Source organism: Leucoraja erinacea, chromosome 5 (genome assembly GCF_028641065.1).
Source record: "Leucoraja erinacea ecotype New England chromosome 5, Leri_hhj_1, whole genome shotgun sequence".
Lineage (NCBI taxonomy): Eukaryota > Metazoa > Chordata > Chondrichthyes > Rajiformes > Rajidae > Leucoraja > Leucoraja erinaceus.
Window position 1 is genome coordinate 77,951,814 of NC_073381.1, and position 21,784 is coordinate 77,973,597.

The 21,784-nt window shown below is 45.4% G+C and overlaps 1 protein-coding gene across 5 annotated transcripts in view; it reads right to left on the bottom strand.

Annotated features, from left to right (window-relative positions):
- ankrd6b (ankyrin repeat domain 6b) overlaps positions 1 to 21,784 on the bottom strand; it is a 114,916-nt gene that overhangs the window by 43,525 nt on the left and 49,607 nt on the right. For all 5 annotated transcript variants that reach the window (XM_055636030.1, XM_055636028.1, XM_055636026.1 and 2 more), the window contains one exon: positions 2,817 to 3,167. In XM_055636030.1, the coding sequence (XP_055492005.1) occupies positions 2,817 to 2,936 (120 nt within the window). In that variant the 5' untranslated portion in view covers positions 2,937 to 3,167. The remainder of the gene's footprint in view (positions 1 to 2,816; positions 3,168 to 21,784) is intronic.

Here is a 21,784-nt window from a genome sequence, read left to right on the forward strand (position 1 = left end):
CTGCATCGACCAGCGATCCCCGCACATTAACAACACTATCCTACACCCACTAAGGACAATTTTTATATTTACCAAGTCAATTAACCTACATCTGTGACCTGTACGTCTTTGGAGTGTGGGAGGAAACCAAAGTTCTCAGAGAAAACCCTCGCAGGTCACGGGGCGAACGTACAAATTCTGTACAGACAGCACCCGTGAGGCAGCAACTCTACCGCTGCGCCACCGCGCCACCCAGTCGATCAAGATCCTGTGGTAATCTTACTTAATCTTCTTCACAGTCCACTTTGAGAGTAACCGCAAACTGACTAATAAGTCCACATACATTTACATCTAAAACATTAATATAAATAATGAACAACAGTGTACCCGAGCTCTGTAGCAAACCACTTTATGCAGGCCTCAAGTCTGAATACGAAACTTCTTCACCATACTGTCTTCTTCTCTCAAGCCAATTTTGTACTGAGTCAGCTGGCTCAACATGAGTCCGATGGGATCTATACTTCCCAACAAGCAAGGACCTTGTTGAAGGCCTTGCTACGATCCATGTATGTCATCCACTGAATTGAATTGAATTGAATACTTTATTGTCACATACGACGTCACAGTGATATTCTTTGCTTGTATATCCAAGGTATTGCAAGTAGTTGCCTATCAGTTGCCCGCGCCAGTTCCCCTTTTGTCCTCCCCCCACGCCGGGTCCTCATTTGTTCCTTCCCTCGGCAACGGCGTCCTCACTTCCACGTGTCCATCCTCGTCCGTCGGCCAGCGCCACCATCGACCGCCGCTCCGACCTCTCCACTAACGCTGCTGGGTCCTCGCCGTTCCAGCCCCAGCCTCGTGCTCCGTCAACCAAGGCACCGGCCCGCGTGGATCCACTGCAGACTAGAGAAGCCCGGGATCCGACCCGCGAGGCCCTCGCCTCGGCTTCTCAGCCGCACCGCCAGAAGCTATCTGCCGCAAATGCACCTCCGGAAGGCATCCTTAATCATTTTGGTCACCTCTTCAATAATCTCAATCAATTGATGACACAATTTCCCGATCACAATGCAATGCTGACCATCCCCAATATGTCCCTGCCTTTGTCGATCCTATCCCACAGAATTCCCACCACTACTTTACCCACGGCTGATGGGTATGAAGTTCCCAGTCTTTTCCTTGCAGCCTTTCTTAAATAGAGGCTGAACATGAACACCGCTCCAATCTTCCACCCCATTACCAGTGACTACCACCAGTACAAGTATCTCTGTCAAATACCTCTGCTTGTAGAATGCCTTCGGTTTCTCCTTTACCTTATCTGTTAACGCTAGCTCATATCCCAGCTGCATATACCTGACAAATACCTCCTTCTTCTTCTTCTACAAAGCATTTTATCGGGGTGCATCACAGCTCAGTTTGGGAACTGCTCCATCCAAGACCGCAGGAAATGGCAGCAAATTGTGGACGCAGCCCAGACCATCACACAAACCTACCTCCCTTCCATTGACTCCATTTATACCTCACTCTGCCTCAGCAAGCCAACAGCATAAACAAGGACGAGTCGCACCCTGGCCACTCCCACTTCTCCCCTCTCCCATGGGGCAAAAGGTATAGAAGTGTGAAAACGCACACGTCCAGATTCAGGGACAGTTTCTTCCCAACTCTTATCAGGCAACTGAATCATCCTAGCACCACGAGAGAGCAGTCCTGAACTACTATCTACTTCATCAGGGGCCTTCGGACTATCTTTGATCGGACTTTACTGGCTTTACCTTGCACTAAACATTATACTCTTGTCATGTATCTATACATTAAAAAGAGCTCAATTGTAATCATGTATTGTTTTTCTGCTGACTGGTTAGCCTTCTTCAGACTTCTTCAGACTCTTTTAGTTTTCATTTAGTTTAGCTTAATTTAGAGATACAGCCCACGCCGACTTGTGATCCCTGTACATTAACACTATCCTACGTGCTGGCCAGAGGTGGAACAGTGGTAAATGTTTAGTTAGTTTAGTTTGGTGCGTGCTAATCAGTCAGCGGAAAGACAATACATGATTACAATGGACATCCACAGTGTACAGATACATGATAAAGGGAATAGACCTAGGGTCTGCAATGTGGATAGATAATAGTTAGGGACTGTACTCTAGTTGTTGGTAATGTTGATAAGTTAATATCACTCTGAACGTGCATATGATGTTATTGCTACTAATATCAATACAGTAGCACATTTTAGAGACTTAAGGGCCTGTCCCACTTGGGCGTCATTTGCACGTCACGCAGGTGCCGCGCACGACCGCGCATCACTGCCTACGCCACCATGTCTCACCGCGTGCGTGACGCGTAAATGATGTCGCGTCGTGCGTTGTGACGCATAAATGATGCGCAAATAACGCCCAAGTGGGACAGGCCCTTTAAATTCTGTTTTTCAATAACCAAAAATTTCGAGAAACGGGAAACTGCAAATGCCAGAATCTTGAGCAATGAAACAAAAGGCTGGAGGAATTGAGCGGGTCAGGCAGCAACTAATTTTGTTCAACATTAATAAAAACCAAGAAACAGTCTCAAGCGAAACAAAAAACAGCAACACAGGGAAAATGACCAGGCTTTAAATTTAGCAGGTGAAGTGCAATTCCAATTCCAGAATGTTCACATTGTCTGTTCAAATAATTCTAGTCCTGGTTGAATAACCTATTGAAAGTCAAGCACTGTGTCAGGGGTCATCTTAAATACTAGTTAGTGTGGAAGGAATGAATAGGCAATTAGGGTTTGCAACATTCAAGTTAGAGAATATAGAGAAACAGAAACACATCCAAACATACAAACATTTGACGCTGTTACCTTGGTGACGGCCACTTTGGCCCCCTTGTTGATGAGCTGCACAACATTCTCCGTTTGTCCTTTGTGTGCAGCTATGAGAAGCCGTTCTGAAAGCTGAGCAACAGCATCCCTCTGGCTCATGAATTAGTGAAGGAGGTGCTCAGGGCAACCAATGCACAGGTTCTATCAGCAAAGGGAATCGCAAAGCCGCGATTCCTGCACACCGAACTCTTGCGATTCTCAACCTTCGAATTGGCCGTTCTTGCTTTGCAGGTGTGTTTGTAACATGGACCAACGCGATGTGTTCAAAAACATTCAATTCAACTTGTTCCATATGTCACAGCATTGGTTCAGCATCGGCACCTTTTCAACCTGAGAAATGGAATATGGAAGAGTTCATGAATTTGGGGTTTAGATTAGTTTAATGATACAGCACGGAAATAGGCCCTTCGGCCCATCAAGACCATGCCGACCAATGATCCCTGCACACTAACACTATCCCACTCTCACTGGAGACTATTTACAATTTTACCAAGCCAATTCGCTTACAAACCTGCAAGTCTTTGGAGTGTGGGAGGAAACCGAAGATCCCGGAGAAAACCCACGCAGGTCACGGGGAGAACGTACAAACACCGTACAGACAGCGCCCGTAATCAGGATCGAACCCGGGTCTCTGGCGCTGTAAGGCAATAGCACTAGTGCTGCACCACCATGCCACCCTAATTGTCTTGGTGTGGAGGGAAGATGGTCACCGGAATTTGTCAACTACAGACATGGCTGGCTAGAGCATGTTACTTCCATTTACTATCTTGTTTATTTCTAGGACCAATGGTATTTTCAAAAGCACATTATTGGAAGCTTTGAAATAAAATTCCTCACCAAGACTCAACTGCATTTAAAGAGATATTCTAAATTATGGCAATTAAAGCTATTACGTAATTTTTTGATTGAGAGATACGACGTGGAAACAGGCCCTTCGGCTCACCGAGTCCATGTTGACGATCGATTACCCCATTCACAAGCACTATCCGACACAATTTACAATTTTTACCAATGCCATTTAACCTACAAACCTGTACTTCTTTGAAGCGTGGGAGGAAACCAGAGCATCCGGAGAAATCCAACGTGGCCACAGGGAGAACGTGCAGACTCCGTACAGACACCCGTAGTCAGGATCTAACCCAGGTCTCTGACGCAGTAAGGCAGCAACTCTACCGCTGCGCCACCGTGCCACCCCATAAAATGATGACATACTATATATTGCAATTTTCAATGCGATCCAACCACCAGTCACATCTTCCCATCCCCGCTCCTTTCTGTTTTCCATCGAGAACACTTGCTTCACGACTACTTGGTTCGCTCATCCCTTCCCGCCCAACCTGCCCACTCTTCAGGGACTTTCCCCCACAACCGCACGATATATAATACCTGTCCCTACACCTCCTTCCGGGGACACCAGCAGCCCTTCTAGGGGAGACAGAGGTTCATGTGCATCTCCTCTAACCCCATCTATTACATTTGATGCTCCCATTTTGGCCTCCTTTAAATCGTTGAGACCAAGCGTGGACTAAACAAACGTTTGCTGACACTTGCGCTTGGTCTGCCAACGAGATCTCCTGGTTGCTAAACATTTTAATTCCCCTTCCCATATCGACGTTTTTGTCCTGAGCCTCCTCCACTGCACATTCCACTTTGGTAGCTTGCAACCCAAATGTGGGAACACTGAATTCTCCAATTTCAAGTGATTCAATAGACAGACAATAGACAATAGGTGCAGGAGTAGGCCATTCGGCCCTTCGAGCCAGCACCATCATTCAATATGATCAAGGCTGATCATCCACAATCAGTACCCCGTTCCTGCCTTCTCACCATATCCCCATAACTCCGCTGTCGGTAAGAGCTCAATCTAACTCTCTCTTGAAAACATCCAGAGAATTGGCCCCCTGAGGCAGAGAATTCCACAGATTAACAACCCTCTGTGTGAAAACGTTTTTCCTCATCTCCATTCTAAATGGCTTACCCTTATTCTTAAATTATGGTCCCTGGTTCTGGACTCCCCCAACATTGGGAACATGTTTCCTGCCTCTAGTGTGTCCAAACCCTTAATAATCATATATTTCAATAAGATCCCCTCTCCTCTCATCCGTCTAAATTCCAGAGTGTACATGCCCAGCGGTTCCATTCTATCAACATATGACAGTCCTGTCATCCCGGGAATTAACCTCGTGAACCTACGCTGCACAGCCTCAATAGCAAGAATGTCCTTCCTCAAATTTGGAAACCAAAACTGCACTCAATACTCCAGGTGTGGTCTCACCAGGGCCCTGTACAACTGCAGAAGGACCTGTTCCCCCCCTATCTCTCTCTCACTCCTCTGTACCAGTGCTCCTCTCCCTGATCCTGGCACACACCCACCCTTGACGATACTTTCAGACTTCTGGTGCAATGTACCATGGAGATGGACTGGATGGAAGAAAGTTAGTTTGGTTTAGTTTGGAGATACTGGGCTGAAGGACTTGTTTCCACACTGTGAATCCACTCCAACCATCAATCACCATACAATAGCACAATCCTACACACCAGGGACAATTTACAGATGTCAAATAACCAACAAACCTGCATGTCTTTGGAATATGGGAGGAAACCGGAGCATCCGGAAAAACCCAGGCGGTCACAGGGAGAGCAATGTAACAGAGAAACAAAGAACCAAATTTGATCTCCGTTTGAAACAGCAGCCTTGCTCTGAGCTTGTTCCCGAGTGACTATCGACTGACAGCAATGCTGGAGGGGGGGGGGGGTGTGAAACCTCTGACGTCTCAGCCTCACCTGGAGTCCTCCCTGACTGCCAAACATGTATGATTTGTACTCACAGCTGTGCTGGCACCATTGCATCTAATAAAGATCAGTAATTCCGATAGCTGTTCCAATTTAGCGATGACATGATATCAGGTATAGCTACAATTCAATTTATAATTAATTTTGAGCCCAATGTACGTTCCATGGAACTAAAATGTCACGGTAAACGTCCAATGCGGTTTTTTAAGTTGTCAGTAATTGTAAGATATATATTTCCTTGAACATGAATTCCTCTGATGACCTGTCAAAATTCGTAATCTTGCATTCGTATCTTCAACATTGCAATCTGTGCTTCAGAACAAGAGCTTTACATTTTTATACATCATTCCCATGACCATGTAATATGGATTTGGTCAGGGAACATCCAACCTTCAGCTTACATCAACACGCACAAATCCAATTAGCATCAGCAACTTTGTTTCTCCAAGTGGGCAACCCAAAAATGTGACATGGACATTGAGTTTAAAATTAATTAATTTTGTAGAACGGCTGAGGCAATTCCGTTGTTGAATTAGAAGGCTCATCAGCCAACAAAACATTTTTCTGAGTCTGAAGAAGGGTTCCCACCAGAAATGTCACCTATTTGTTTTCTCCGGAGATGCCGCCTGAGTTACTCCTGCATTTTGTGTCGATCTTCAGTAAAAGACAGCATCTGGAGTTCCTTCCAACACAGGACATTTTCCTCTCACCCTGCCCCCTGTAAAGACTCCATCCCCTACTCCCAATTCCTCCGCCTACGCCGCATCTGTTCCCAGGATGAGACATTCCATACTAGGGCATCAGAAATGTCCTCGTTCTTCAGGGAACGGGGATTCCCCTCCGCCACCATAGATGAAGCTCACAACAGGGTCTCATCCATACCCCGTAACACTGCTCTCTCTCCCCATCCCCACACTCGTAACAAGGGCAGAGTCCCTCTGGTCCTCATCTTTCACCCCACCAGCCGGCAAATACAACACATAATCCTCCGCCATTTCCGCCACCTCCAACGTGACCCCACCACTCGCCACATCTTCCCATCTCCTCCCATGTCTGCCTTCCGCAAAGGCCGCTCCCTCCGCAACTCCCTTGTCAATTGTTCCCTTCCCTCCCGTACCACCCCCTCCCCGGGCACTTCCCGTTGCAACCGCAAGAAATGCAACACCTGCCCCTTCACCTCCTCCCTCGACTCCATTCAAGGACCCAAGCAGTCGTTCCAGGTGCGACAAAGGTTCACCTGTATCTCCTCCAACCTCATCTACTGCATCCTCTGCTCTAGGTGTCAGCTGATTTACATCGGGGAGACTAAGCGTAGGTTGGGCGATCGTTTCGCCGAATACCTCCGCTCAGTCCGCAATAACCAACCTGACCTCCCGGTGGCTCAGCATTTCAACTCCCCCTCCCATTCCCAATCCGACCTCTCTGTCCTGGGTCTCCTCCATTCTCCTCTTCAGCTCTGTTTTATTATTATTACTACAGGATTGATAATTCTTAGATTCTCCTCCATCAAGCTTCTACAAGTGTACGGTCGAGAGCACGCTGACGAGTAGCATCACACCCTTGTTTGGAAACACGGACGCACAAGATAGCAGGAAGGATGGGATAAATTGGTGGACATTGCTTAGTCCACATACTACACACACAATGGTATTGATCTCACCACCATCAAAGGGATCTGGAGGAAGGCAGCTAATCTCATCAAAGACGACACCTGGACATGTGCTCACCTCACTACTATCATCAGGAGTCTGAGAACCGTTACCTCCAGGAGCGAGGGTGGCTTATTCCCATTAACCATCAGGTTCATGAACTACACTGCACAACCCTAATCACAATCCTAAAGCCCCTGTCCCACTTAGGTGACCTAAACAGCAACCTCTGGTGACCTTGCCGGCCACCCAAAAAAAGATCAAGGTCGAGGTGACCTGCAACCTCCTACCACCTCCCACGCATATGTTGAAAACCTTCCTCGACTATGAAGAAAACCGGCTTCGACTAGAACTGCGGCTAAAAAACGATCGATTTTTAAAACGGCAACCTATTTTTAGTCGAGGCCGGTTTTAAACATGATGAAAAAATAACAGCAACCTAGATGAAGCCTCGACCACGCGGAAACCACTTTCGACCATTAGGGAGAGTGACCAAAACCTCCGGTGACCTCATGGAAACCTTGGGTAGCGGGCAAGATCACCAGAGGTTGCTGTTTTTTTGTACACGGTTACACTACATTCTTTGACTTGCACTATTGTGTCTGTTTATTAAGTATAACTGATAATTTAATGTACTATTATGCATCGTATGGTTGTTTTATTGCATTAATGGGCTGGCAAAGCTGCAGCAAGTAAGAATTTTATTGTTCCAGTCCTGGTGCATGTGTCAATTAAAGCCTAGACACCCTTGTATTTCTGTAACCTTCCACTTCCCTGCTCTTTCACTCTGCTGAAGTGCCATTGTTATTTCAATGCATGGTTTTAGAGAACCAACCCACACTGTACAAATCCCAGTTGTTCCTGTTCGTTCTTTCTCCTTCGACCTGTAGTGGTTTAAAATCTAAGATAGACACAAAACGCTGGAGTAACTCAGCAGGACAGGCAGCATCTGTGGAGAGAAGGAATGGGTGACTTTGCAGTTTGCTGCATGATCCATTAGGCCACATCCAACCACTCCCCTTGCCCCAGTTTAACAACAGAATCAAACCACGAATTGCAGGATTATTGTTCCAGCAGGACATTACAATATTGATTCATCAATGTTTTTTTGCTGTTCCGCCACCACCACAAAAGCATCCCGATCTCTTCCTTATACTCTGCCTCATCATTCAGTTCAGATTAGTTTATTGTCACGTGTACCGAGGTACAGTGAAAAGCTTATGTGTTGCCCGCTAACCAGTCAGCAGAAAGACAATACATGATTACCATCGATCCATTTACAGTGTATAGATACATGATAAGGGAATAACATTTAGTGCAAGGTAAAGCCAGCAAAGTCTGATCAAGGATAGTCCAAGGGTCACCAATGAGGTAGATGGTAGTTCAGCACTGCTCTCTGGTTGTGGTAGAATGATTCAATTGCCTGATAACAGCTGGGAAGAAACTGTCCCGGAATCGGGTGGTGTGCGTTTTCACGCTTCTATAGTTTTTGCCTGATGGGAGGGGAGAAGAGGGAGTGGCCAGGGATCATTGTTGTTGGTCTGACCGACAACTGTGAGGTTAAAGATCGAATTGATGCGATTCTTCGCCACACAGACATGGGTGTACAGGGAGACAGGTTCCAGTAATGGTCTCAAGGGAGTCCCGAATTAAAACCTCAGCCTCCTAGAGACCACTGTTGCATCACTCTCTTCATTGGTGCCTCAATCTGTGTCTTTAGGTGTCTTTGAGCAGATAGTTTAGTTTAGAGATACAGCGCGGAAACAAGCCCTTCGGCCCACCCAGGTCCGCACTGACCAGGGGTCCCCGCACACTGACACTAACCTACAGCAACACACTACTGACAATTAACAAATTTGCCAAACCATTTAACCTTAACCTGCATGACTTGAGTGTGGGAGGAAACCGGAGCACCCAGAGAAAACCCACGCAGGTCACGGGGAGAACGTACAAACTCCATACAATCAGCACCCGTAGTCAGGATCGAACCAAGATCTCTGGCGCTGTAAGGCAGCTAATCTACCACTGTGCCACTGTGCCATGATGACAGAGATGATGAGTCTGGATGAAATAAGGGTGAGGGACGTGTAATTGATGGTGGTGTAGCAGTGATCTAGAGTGTTGATACCCTGCACGGAGACATGTTGGTGGAATTTGGCGAGTATATTCCTGAAGTTAGCTTGATTGAAGTCACCTGCGATGATGAACAGGGCATCAGAATTTGCTGCCTCGAGAGAATTGTCGACCAAGATAATATGTCCAATGGCACGGCGTTGGTTCTGGGGTGTAGTATGTAGAACGATGACAAGATTGTAGAGGCAAATTCCCTCAACAGACAACAGAGATGGCATTTATGCTTCAGGTATTCCAGGTAAGGGGAGCTGAGTTCAGCAAAGACGGCCAAATCAATGCACCATGAAGCATGGATCAAGGAGCTGTCACCGGCACTTTCCCCCTTATCTGAGGATTAGGTTCGGACCATACTATTATCAATGTTTGCGGTGTGCTGCATATATATTTGGCCAGTCATCCAGCCACACCCCATGCCTGCCCAGTTTAGAAACTAAATCTAACCATGAATTACAGGACTATTGTTCCAGCGGGGCTTTTTAAAAAAAATAGTTTCTCTCACTGTAATGAATCAGCCAGCCATCCCAACATGCTTTCCAATGGAAAGACAAATGACAACATTTCATTTCAAACCATTGTGAATGCACAGACTTATTTTCCTGAATGCAGTGGGACATTTTTCTCAGGGTAGTGGAATCAAGAACTGTATTCGCCTCGCAGTTTGCCTTGCCTCAGCAACTTCTGCCCCTCTCCTCACCTCACCTCCACTATACCCCCCCCACCCCCCTCCCGTGGCCTTCACCCCACTCACCCTCTCGTCTCTAGCCTCTTCTCACCTCCACCCCAACCCCCTTCCACTGGTCTTCATCCCTCCCACCACCATTGTTCCGCTTCCAGGTTTTACAGCCGTTCATTACTTCCTTCCTCTAAATCATTAACCAAAATTGTTAATAGTTGTAGTCTCACACAAACTGTTCTCGTGGCCAACCTGAGAATAATTGTATTTTCCTCTTTACTTTTACTCTGTACTTCCTGCAAGACAATCACACTCCTATCTATAGTCCTGAGTGAGTTCTAATATCACAACTGGTAAACTATTATTTGGTATGAGATCTTGGCAAATGCCTTCTGAAAATCCAAACAGAATATCACCTCTGGTCCTTTTCTCCCCAATATCCAGACATATGGACCAAACACAGGTAAATGGGACTGGTTCAGGAGACAACTTGGGCTGAAGGGCCTGCTTCCATTCTGGTTAATCGTTCCTCAAGGAGCTCTAATACATTGTCAGACACGACTTCCCCTTCATGAAGCCATGCTCAGAACGAGTACCTCCAATGAAGGTGACAAATATCCAAACATTGGTTTATCTAGGTCATAGAGTCATACAGTGTGGAAACAGGCCCTTCGGCCCAACTTGCCCACACCGACCAACATGTCCTATCTATGCTAGTCCCAATTGTCTGCATTTGGCCCATATCCCTCTAAACCTGTCCTATCCATGTACCTGTCTAATTGCTTCTTAAACATTGTGATAGTCCCTGCCTGAACTACCTCCTCCTGGCAGCTCGTTCCATACTTGAAATAGTTACCCCCTCAAATTACTATAATATCTTCCCCCTTTCACCTTAAATCTATGCCCTCTGGTTCTTGATTCCCCTACTCTGAAACGCAAGATACTCTGTGCATTTATAGGTCATAGATTCTTTTCTCAATAAAGATGAGAACAAGCAACAATTTTCACAATTGTGCAGTACAACAGATTGCCCACTAATTTGGTAGGATTTCCAAACATTGAGTCACATAACCATTTTATTCATCGCCATTGACACACTTCTTGTGCATCAGGCCCTGCGGTTGAATTTGAAAGGTAGCCAAGGACATTCCAAAAATATTGGTGCGCCTAAACCGCAGAAATGGTTCACGTACTTCAGGATGAGAAACAATTTAATTTATTGACAGATGTGGTTAGTCAACGAAAGTATTACAAACCGCAGGCATTACTCACTTAGAGTGGCAGGATATAGTAATGTCCTTAATCATCAGGTATAATCTCACAAATAAGGAAGTGTGGGATAGCTTTGTGGTGGAATCATTGGATGTGAATCATTATCTCATAGGAAGCAGATCTTTAATTATCAAAAGGCACAAAGTGCTGGAGTAACTCAGCAGGTCAAGCAGCAGAATCTCTGGAGAACATGGATCGCCTCAGCGCAGAGGGAGAGCAAGGAGGGAAGAGACAAAGACTTTAAGACTTTTGCCTTCCATCACAGTGAGAAGGTGGCTGGTGAACTCACTGTGGTGGATGTTAAATTTGTGTTTATTGTGTGTTTTGTTATTTTATTATATGTATGGCTGCAAGGCAACAAAATTTTGTTCAGACGAAAGGTCTAAATGACAATAAAGGATACATTGACTTTGACTTTAGATGATGTTTCAGGTTGGGACCCTTCTACAGACTCATCTTTTATAGTGAAATCTTGAAGGCCGAATTTATTGTTCTCCAACATCTCATTTCCCAGAAAAGACCAATGAATTTAGGTTCCCAGTGGGAATCAGGTGTTGAATAATATTGCAAAACTATCGGTAGATTTTCCTCAGACCGGAATGTGAACAGGAACCTTTGAACTATCTATGCTAGTCCCACTTGTCTGCATTTGGTCCATATCCCTCCAAACCTGTCCTATCCATGTACCTGTCTAAATGTTTCTTAAACATTGCAATAGTACCTGCCTCCACTACCTCTTCCAGCAGCTCGTTCCCTATACCCAACACCCTTTGCGTGGAAAAAGTTACCTCTCAGGTTCCTATTAAATCTTTCCCCCCTCTCCTTAAACTCATGTCCTCTTTTTCTCGATTCCCCTACTCTGAGCAAGAGACTCTATGTGTCTACCTGATCTATTTCTCTCATGATTTTGTACACATGTCGTACAGGAAGTCACGATGCAGCTTTATAGGACTTTGTTCAGACTACATGTGGAGTATTCTGTGCAGTTCCTATCCACGCCCTCAAGGTTGGCTGTGGGAGAAGCACCCAGGACAAAAAGGCCGGGGGGTGGAGAGGTATGACATTTCGCTGGATGATCCAGACGGAGGCGCTGGCTGGAGGCCCTGCAGCAGCGTGGGGCTCGGTTGGATCGGGCACCGCTCCAGAAGAACGAGCAAGTGGACCGGACTGGACTTTGAAAATGGCACCAAAACTTGGCGACTCTTGCATGTGGTCTCAGTGTACTGTTTCTATACACCAGGGGGCGCCGCACAATTGGCAGCCCCACCAACAGTCTGTCTGTTTTTACAACATTTTTTATGTTAATGCGTGTTAAAAGTTTGTGTAAATTGTTTTATGTGGGGGGAGGGGGAAACATTTTTGTCAGTTTCTTACCTTGCCGGAAATGCGACTGTTTTCTGGATTGTATCTCTGGTCGCTCTGCGGCCTACCATCGATAGAGCTGGAGGCTTCAACAGTCTGACGAGCCCCACCACGGGCGTGGGCTTAACATCGGAGCTGATCCCTTGCCTGGGATCACCCCAACCGTGGCCTGCGGACTTTACATCGGGAGCTCGCAGTCTCGGGGGAGGCCGAGTTGGGAGCTCCAATGACGCAGAGGCTCGACCAGCCCTGTCCCGGGGTCTGATCGTTCGGCGCGGGGGAGCTGACATCCCCCCCGTTGCAGGAGCTGATCGTCCCGATGTGGAGGGCCAAAACGCCGCCGGTTACTGGAGTCAAGATCGTCCCGTCAATGGACTGCTCGAGGCCCCCGACCCAGGGAGAGCAAAGAAGGGAAGAGATTTGAACTTTTTTCACCTTCCATCACAGTGAGGAATGTGCAGCAGTCACTGTGATGGATGTTTATGTTAAAATGTATTTTGTGTGTTCTGTTGCTTTATATTTGTATGACTGACTTGGCAAATGAAATTCCTCGTATGTTGCAAAACATACTTGGCTAATAAAGTATTATTGTGATTGTGATTGATTGTGACTGTAATTGATTGTGATTTGTTCTAATCAGGATTGTGCTTGGGTATGGCGATAATTTACTGAATTGGATGCAATGAAAGAATATCACTGTAAATCTGTATACATTGCACAAATAAAGAATCTCACTGTACGTCTGTGCATGTGATAATAAAGGACCATTGGAGTGCAAGGAATAGAGGGATATGGAACATGTGCAGGCAGATGAGATTAATTCATCTTGGTATCACAGACATTGTAAGGTCCAAAGGACCTGTTCCGATGCTGTACGATTGTATGGTCTATGAAGAAGTGACAGATACATTTTAATGCTTCATTTCGCAGATGACTGCACTTGTTTCAACACTGAAATCCAGAATTCATACTTGACAGAATTTACAAAGACCTTGGAAGTGTAAATGGCGAGTCCCAGTGAAGTTGTTGACTCATCTGATCATGATGATCGATCACATGATAATAACAAAGGGCATATTGCAACCAGGATCTGGCAGGTGAAACAATACATCAGCAGAGCTCAACACGAGCAACTTCCAGTAAAGCTTCAGTCGTGTATGGAGGGAAGTCCAGGAGATGCAGATATATGTAGATTGAAGAGATACCACGTGCCCACTCTCTATTTTAGAGACAGCGCAGAAACAGGCCCTTCTGCCCAGCAAGTCCGTGCCCACCAGCGATCCCCGCTAACTTACACTATCCTACACAAGCTAGGGACAATTTACATTTATACCAAGCCAATTAACCTACAGACCTGTACATCTTTGGGGTGTGGGAGGATACTGGAGAAATACTGGAAAAATCCCACAAAGGTCACGGGATCGAACCCGGGTTTCTGGCGCTGTAAGGTACAAGATATAAGATACATTTATTTGTCACATGTACCAATTGGCCACCATACAGCCATAGGAATAAAAACGAACACACCACACGATAGAGTCCAACATAAAACATCCCCACACAGCAGAATCAAAGTTTCCCACTGTGAGGGAAGGCACCAAAAGTTCAGTCATCTTCCTCTGATGATCTTTGATGTTCACCCGTGGTTGGGGCCTTCCGTGCCCTCCGCAGTCGCCGCTATGGGTTCCCGATGTTCAGGCCGTCCATGGAACTTCAATGTTGGACCGAGAGGACAACCTCAGCGGCTTGGAGCTCCGAATCGGCCACTTCCTACCGGAGTCCGCGGCTCCCGAAGTCCACAGGCCGCGCCGGGCGGAGACGCACGCTGGCGGCCCACGGCAAAGTGATCCCAGGACTCCGCGACGCCGAAGTCAGCACCGCCCGCGCTGGAAGCCCCACGAACCACAGCTCCGTGATGTTGAAGCAGCAGGCCCAACACTCCGGAGCTTCAAACGGCGATCCAGGTAAAGCATGGCCAGCTCCGCAATGGATCTGTGCCGCCGCTGCTGAAGCTCTTGTCCGGTCACTGGTCACCAATCCTTGGCAGGAAAGGCAGCGCCAATCCAGTTGCTAGGCCGCGAGGAGGGGGGGGTGAGGATGCGACTCAGAGAATAGTCGCATCCTCGCTACGAAGTGACTGGGAAACGGTTTCCCCCTTACCCTACCCCCCTCCTCCACATAGAAAAACAAAAGAAACCTCCAAAACAAACTGTTAAGACAGACAAAAATTTAAACAAGATAGAAAAACGGACAGACTGTAGGCAGAGGTTGCCATCAATGGGGCGCCCCTAGTGGTTGCAACTCTACCGCTGCGCCTCCATGTCGCCACTTCTTAATACATTGAGGAGAACATCCTTAAACATAAGGGCCATAAAGAATAGAATTGCTCTCAGATTTAAATCCATAAAGCCAAATGACTTCAACTTTCATGGTAAAACACGGTTCTTCAGCAGATTTATGTGACACCCTTTGCAAATCTATATACACGAAACCACCTTGTCGTTAATTTCCTCAAAGGAGATCCTGAATTTATCGTTGAACTTGCTTTCTCAAATTCACGCTAGCTTTCATTTAACGAGCCAATGGCGTTTTGAATTAACATCATTCTTTGTTGTGGCTCTGGTAGCTTGCTCACCAACAGTGTTAAGCTGGTTTATAACATTATCTAATGTTGAACGCAAGTGCTACTTTGGCTACTCTCCAGCCCTCTGACACAATTTGCATATCTGAAGATGTTTGAAAGATTGCATTCAGTGCTTCCACCGTCTCTTTCACATACGCCAAAACGACTGAGGTTTAATGCAAGCTATTTATTACACTGACGGCGGGTGCAATCAATCTTCAGCTTTGGCACAACACATTCAAAAGCTGGGACTAAATCACAATGTTTCCTGACAATGGTGGGGGGGGGGGGGGGGTGGGGGGGTGGGGGAGGGGGAGCCCACAGGAGGCAGAAAGCTAGGTTTTCTAACTGGTCTCAACTTGGATCATAACATCACTTATCAGAGAAGTGCATCTACTTCATAACTAAATGTTATTACCCTGCAATTATGTCAATTAAACCTCATTCACATTATTCCCTTTATCCTGTATCTGTACACTGTGGATGGCTCGACTGTAATCATGTATTGTCTTTCTGCTGACAGGTTAGAATGCAATAAAAGTTTTTCACTGTTCCTCGGTACACGTGACAATAAACTACTCATTGCTATGAAGAATTAGCCAAATAATCTCAAGAACCGAAAAGGACACAAAATTGCTGGAGTAACTCAGCGGGTCAGGCTGTATCTCTGGAGAACATGGATAGGTGACGTTTCGGGTCGTGACCCTTCTTCAAGAGAGGGGGAGAACTTCTTCAAGGTAGGCATGCCTTGAGGAGATTTCGCAGTGGAGCAGTCAAAAATGTAGACACAAGGAACTGAAGATGCTAGTTAATGCACTGGGTCTGCTGATTGGGTAGCAGGCAACAAAAGCATTTCACTGAACCTTTGTACACACGTGACATTAAATTAAACTTAACACAAAAAGACACAACGTGCTGGAGTAACTCAGATCAGGCAACATCTCTGGAGAACATGGATAGGTGACGTTTTAGGTTGAGACTCTTTTACATGCAAAAGTAAAAAGTAAAAACTAAAAATGACAACAATAATCCATCTTGAATACAATGAGCATACAATAGACCTGATGATTCGAGTATTTTCTATAGTCGTTATAGCATCAATAATTAATATGACATTGCAGTTAAATCAAAAACAAAATCAAGAAAGCACAGCATTGAAACAATATTGTTTAGGGTGCAGACTATTTATCAGAACATGAAAAATAATGCTGGTGTTGGACGGAACTGCAGATGCTGGTTTAAACCGTAGACAGACACAAAATGCTGGAGTAACTCAGCGGGTCAGACAGCATCTCTGGAAAGAAGGAATGGGTGACGTTTAGTGCCGAGACCCTTCTTCTGACTGCTAAAAATAATGCTTGGTGGACAACATTTACAACAGCAAAATGGAAGAAAGACATCAGCAATCAAGCACAGCAAAGAGGAAGTCTACAGATATTATTATTTATTTAACTAAAAAGGAGCTGCAGATGCAGGTTTCTACCAAGGATAGACACAAAGTGCTGGAGCTACTCAGCAAGTCAGGCAGCATCTCTGGAGAAAATGGATAGGTGATGTTTTGGGTCGGGACGCTTCTTCAAGGTACAGTTCAACTGCACCACAGTGCCGTCCTTTTGGTAGAGCTGTTGCCTCACAGAGTCAGAGACATGGGTTCAATCCTGACCACGGGTGAGTACAGGGCGGTGTTTGCACGTTCTCCCTCTGACTATGTGAGTTTCCTCCAAGTGAGGGTTTCCTCACGGGAGAATATAAAAGTATCAGGGAACTGCACCTTCCGGGTCACCGTTGAAAAATGAACAGAGGTTTCCTGCAAACCTATCTGTGCTTCATTACTCAATGTAGAGATCACACCAAGAGCACTGAATGCAATGAACTCCACAAGAAACAGCAGATGCTGGAGGAACTCTGCACACCGACAGCATCTGAAAAGGGTATGGACAGGTGCCATTTTGGGTTGGGACCCTTTTTCGCTGAAGTAGGGGGGTGGGGGAAAGTTGGAAAAGAGTGGTGGGGAAGAGACAAAACCTGACAAGTAATAGGTGGATATACTGGAGGGGGTGTTTAATTAAAAGGCAATAGTATAAACGGCAAATTGTCCAACCTCACGTAGTAATCCCCTTACCCCTCTATTTTCCCCATTCTGGGTTCAATGCTTGGAGTTTATCTGTCAATCCTACAAAATAGAGAAACTGTGCAATGAAGATTTATAAGGTCATAAGGAATATTAGTAAAATTAGACCATTCGGCCCATCAAGTCTACTCCACCGATCAAACATGGCTGATCTATCTCTCCCTCCTAAACCCCATTCTCCTGCCTTCTCCCCATAACCTCTGACACCTGTACTAGTCAAGAATCTATCTATCTCTGCCTTAAAAATATCCACTGATCTGGCCTCCACAGCCCACTGTGGCAAAGAATAGTAGGATTAAACGAGAACTTACCAGTTTGAAGTTTGATCGTTATTTTATGAGGAGTAACGTTGAGGGAATACTTGAAGAACCCCGCCAGGACGCATGTGTGTCATTCTTCAAAGCAGCGGTGTGAAATCACAGATAACTGTAATGACTAAACATAGTAAGATTAGACAAGAGATACCAGTTAAGTATATGATCAAGGGTGGGAGCGGAGGGCACGTATTCCCTCAAAGTTACTCCTCATAAAATAACGATCAAACTTCAAACTGGTAAGTTCTCGTTTAATCTTACTATTTTACTTTGGAGTCACGTGAGTGACTACGTGAAGATTTTAAAGCTCTGTGATTTCATGCCGTGGAAACGAGTCCATGCATCACATCTGCCTTGATTATGGGGAGAATAGCGTTAACATCATTAGACATCAATACGATATTTAAAAAACGATAAATTTATTAACACCAAATCATAGCCCCTATTTATGGGGTAAAATCATATTACAGAACTTAAAAGTGTTTCTGCAAATGTTCCAGGTTCAATGATTGGTTTATTATAAAATCGTTGGAAAGTTCTCTCCGTTGACCATCCTGCTGTCTTGAGGATTTGGTCCATTGGAACATCCAACTTCATAGCTGCCGATGTAGCTGCAGCCCTGGTGGAGTGAGATTTAAAAATGTTAGGGTCACTCCAGCCTTTATTAGGACCTGTCTTAGCCATCTCGAGATGGTCTGGACTGTCACTTTTTTGTGTGGCTGTTTGTAGCTGATTAAAAGTGCCATTTCTTTGCCTCTGATGATCCTTGTATACTCCATATATAATAGTAAGTGAGTTACAATACAGAGACGATCATCCATTGGGTAGGCCCTGAAATCTATTTTTAGCCCTGCTGACCCCTGTCTGTTCTGTTTGACTAATTCATAGATGTGAAAAGTCAAATTCCCAAATGAAATAGTCAAGTTGTCCAGCCTTAGTTTCTGTAGCGACTGGACCCTCTGTGCCGTGACCAAGGCCATCTGTATGACTGTTTTCATTGTTAGTTTCTGTAGGGACAGAGCTGTAGGTGGAGACCAGTTCCTTAACATGGACAGTACAATGCTCACATCCCAAATTTGGGTGTACCTGGTTGTTGGGGGATTAGCGTTGAAAATGCCCCTCATGAGTTTGGTTACCAGGGGGTGTGTCCCTACAGAATGCCGCTCTGTTCCTTGCCACAGGTATGTTGACTGAGCACTCCTGGAGCAGTTGATGGCACTATAACTGAGCCCCTCATCGTAATGGAGGCTAGCCAGGAATTCCAGAACAGACGGGATATTGATTGATCTTTAGCCCTGTCGAGTATCACCGGGAACCATGGTTGAGTAGGCCAATCGGGTACTATCAAAATACCAGACGCAGAGTCTTACTGTATTTTTCTTAATACCCGACTGATGAGGCAGAAAGGAGGGGATGCATAAATAAACAATTTCCCCCAATGCAGCGAAAATGCATCTGTTGCCGCTGCCCCAGGGTCTGGTTCCCATGAAACATAATTCGATAACTGGTGATTGAGCCTGGATGCGAAAAGATCAATATCTGGTGTTCCATACCGTGCTGTAATTTCAGCAAATAGATTTTTATCCAACATCCATTCAGTGTTTTCATGGAATTTGCGTGACCTGGTGTCTGCCACTAAATTTAGTTTACCTGGTAAGTAGGTAGCAGATATCCAAATATCTCTCTGGATACACCATTGCCAAATTGTGTTGGCCAGATTGTCACAAGATGTCGATTTGTTTCCACCCATATGGTTAATATATGCTACCACGGTGGTGTTATCAATTTGTAGTCTAACATGCTGGTGACATATCCCAGAACAATATGACTTAAGGCCATGGAATGCACTTAACATCTCCAGGTAGTTTATACCCAGTGTTTGTAATAACGATGCCTCCTGTGCATTCCATCTCCCTCCACAGCTGGAGATGGAATTGGTAGCACCCCAACCAAGTGCACTGGCATCAGATTGTAGTACCATAGACGGGTTGCTGATAATTATAGGATTGGAACAATGGCTAATGTTATGTTCCCACCATTGTAGTTCCATTATGGCCTCTGTTGGTAGCTTCATTGGTCTGTCAAAATGACCACCATTAATTTTGAGTGCTCTTATTTTTGCTCTCTGTATATTTCGATAATGTAAAGGTCCGAATTGTGTGGCTGGAAACGCAGCCACTATCTTCCCAATTATTCTTGCTACCAGTCTAATGGATGGTTTAGTGATGTCAATGATTTTGCTGCAAGCCTCTATTAAGGCTGTAACCTTTTCTTTCGGCAAAGTCACTGACATGTGAACTGAGTTAATGGTGAACCCGAGATAATCCATTTTGGTTGAAGGCGTTAATTTAGACTTAACTGGATGGATGATAAACCCCAGTTTTGCAAATAATTGTTTTGTGGCTGTTACCGCTTGTTTAGCCAATTCCAAAGTTTTGCCCACAATAAGTATGTCATCTAGATATGCCATTACCATGTGTTTTTGTTTCCGCAGAAACGCTAGGGCTGGTTTCAAAATTTTTGTAAACAGCCTGGGGGCTGAAGTTACACCATTAGGTAGTGCCTTGTATTGTCAGTCTGACCCATCCAGTTGAATTTTAAATAGCATCTGCGGTCACCTCTTATGGGTACTGTATAGTAAGCATCTTTTAAATCGATGCCTGCCATGTAGTAGCCTTTGGAAATCAATTGCTTAGCAGTAACAAAGGTTTCCATTTTGAAATGAATATATTGTACGAAAGTATTCAAAGTAGTTAAATTTATGATGATGCGGCAACAACCATCTTTCTTGTTTTTGATAAAGATGTTGGACACGAATTCCTGTGATTCGTGTTGGGTTTTCTCAATTACTCCTTTTTTATATAGCCGCTGTAGTTCAGCATGTGCTTTTGATTTTTCTATGCCTGTAAGCACGAACATTCGGTTCGGTACATGCTGAACTGGAGGGTTATGTTTTTGTATAAATTCTATGGTATAACTCTGGATACTGCTTAGAATATAAGTGTCGGTAAACATATTCCATGCATCGAGATAGTATCGTAATCTCCCACCAACTTCCATGCTCCCTTCAATTCTTAAGGAACCAGACCCACCTACCTCCATGGTTACCAGTGGTAGGTTTGTTATTTTTTTGGCATCCTCCGTGGACGTTGAGGCGCCGGTGTCTGGGTCTGTAGTTGGGTCGGTGTTGAGGTTTTGCGCAATTTCCAGGAAGGCCGGTCTGGGCCATGGCCTAAAAAAGACCGATGTTGGGTGTCCCTGGTCATTGCACTTTCTCCAGTTTGTCTTGGCCGACTGGTGGGTGCGTAGGGGTGTTGTTTCTGGCCGTAGTAGCTTTTGGATGCTGCTTTTATGAATCCCAGGGTTTTAGCCTCTTCATCAAGTTCTTTGACTTGTTTTGATAAGTCCCCTCCAAATAGTAGTATTGGTGGTTTAGAGGTTCCAGGTTTGCAGAGGCCTGCAAATTTGGGGTCTAAAGACGGTTGGATAGCACTCTTCCTAATACTGTTTAACTCGTATTGGGAGTTGCAGAGTAAAGCCAGTGCATCTTGGTGGTCTTGAGTCATGTTTTGTTCATCCAATGTGCGGGCGAAAGCCGTAATTCCTGCTGTCAGGACTTTCAGGACTTTTTGGATTTTCAAGTCCCTGGTTCTGATCGATGCCCCGACATGTTTCCAGATGCACTGGTTGACACTGGGAACATTTAGGGATTTGCAGTTCCCTGGTGGTAAGTGTCTTGCCATGGTGTCCATTAATGTCTGTCCCTGTAGCTGGTTGAAAGACATGTAGTCGATGCTTGCCGCTATTTTGGGCTCCAGGTTTTGGCCAGTTTGGTCGGGTTGGATAAACTGGGACACCATATCCAACAGGTTTTCTTTTACCCCATGCACACTAGGGGTATGTTGATCACTCCCCTCTTCAGGGTCAGCCCAGAATTGACCCTCCGTGCTCCCCTCTGATGAGGGAGAAACACTGTGCAGCCCCACAAGAGGTACTG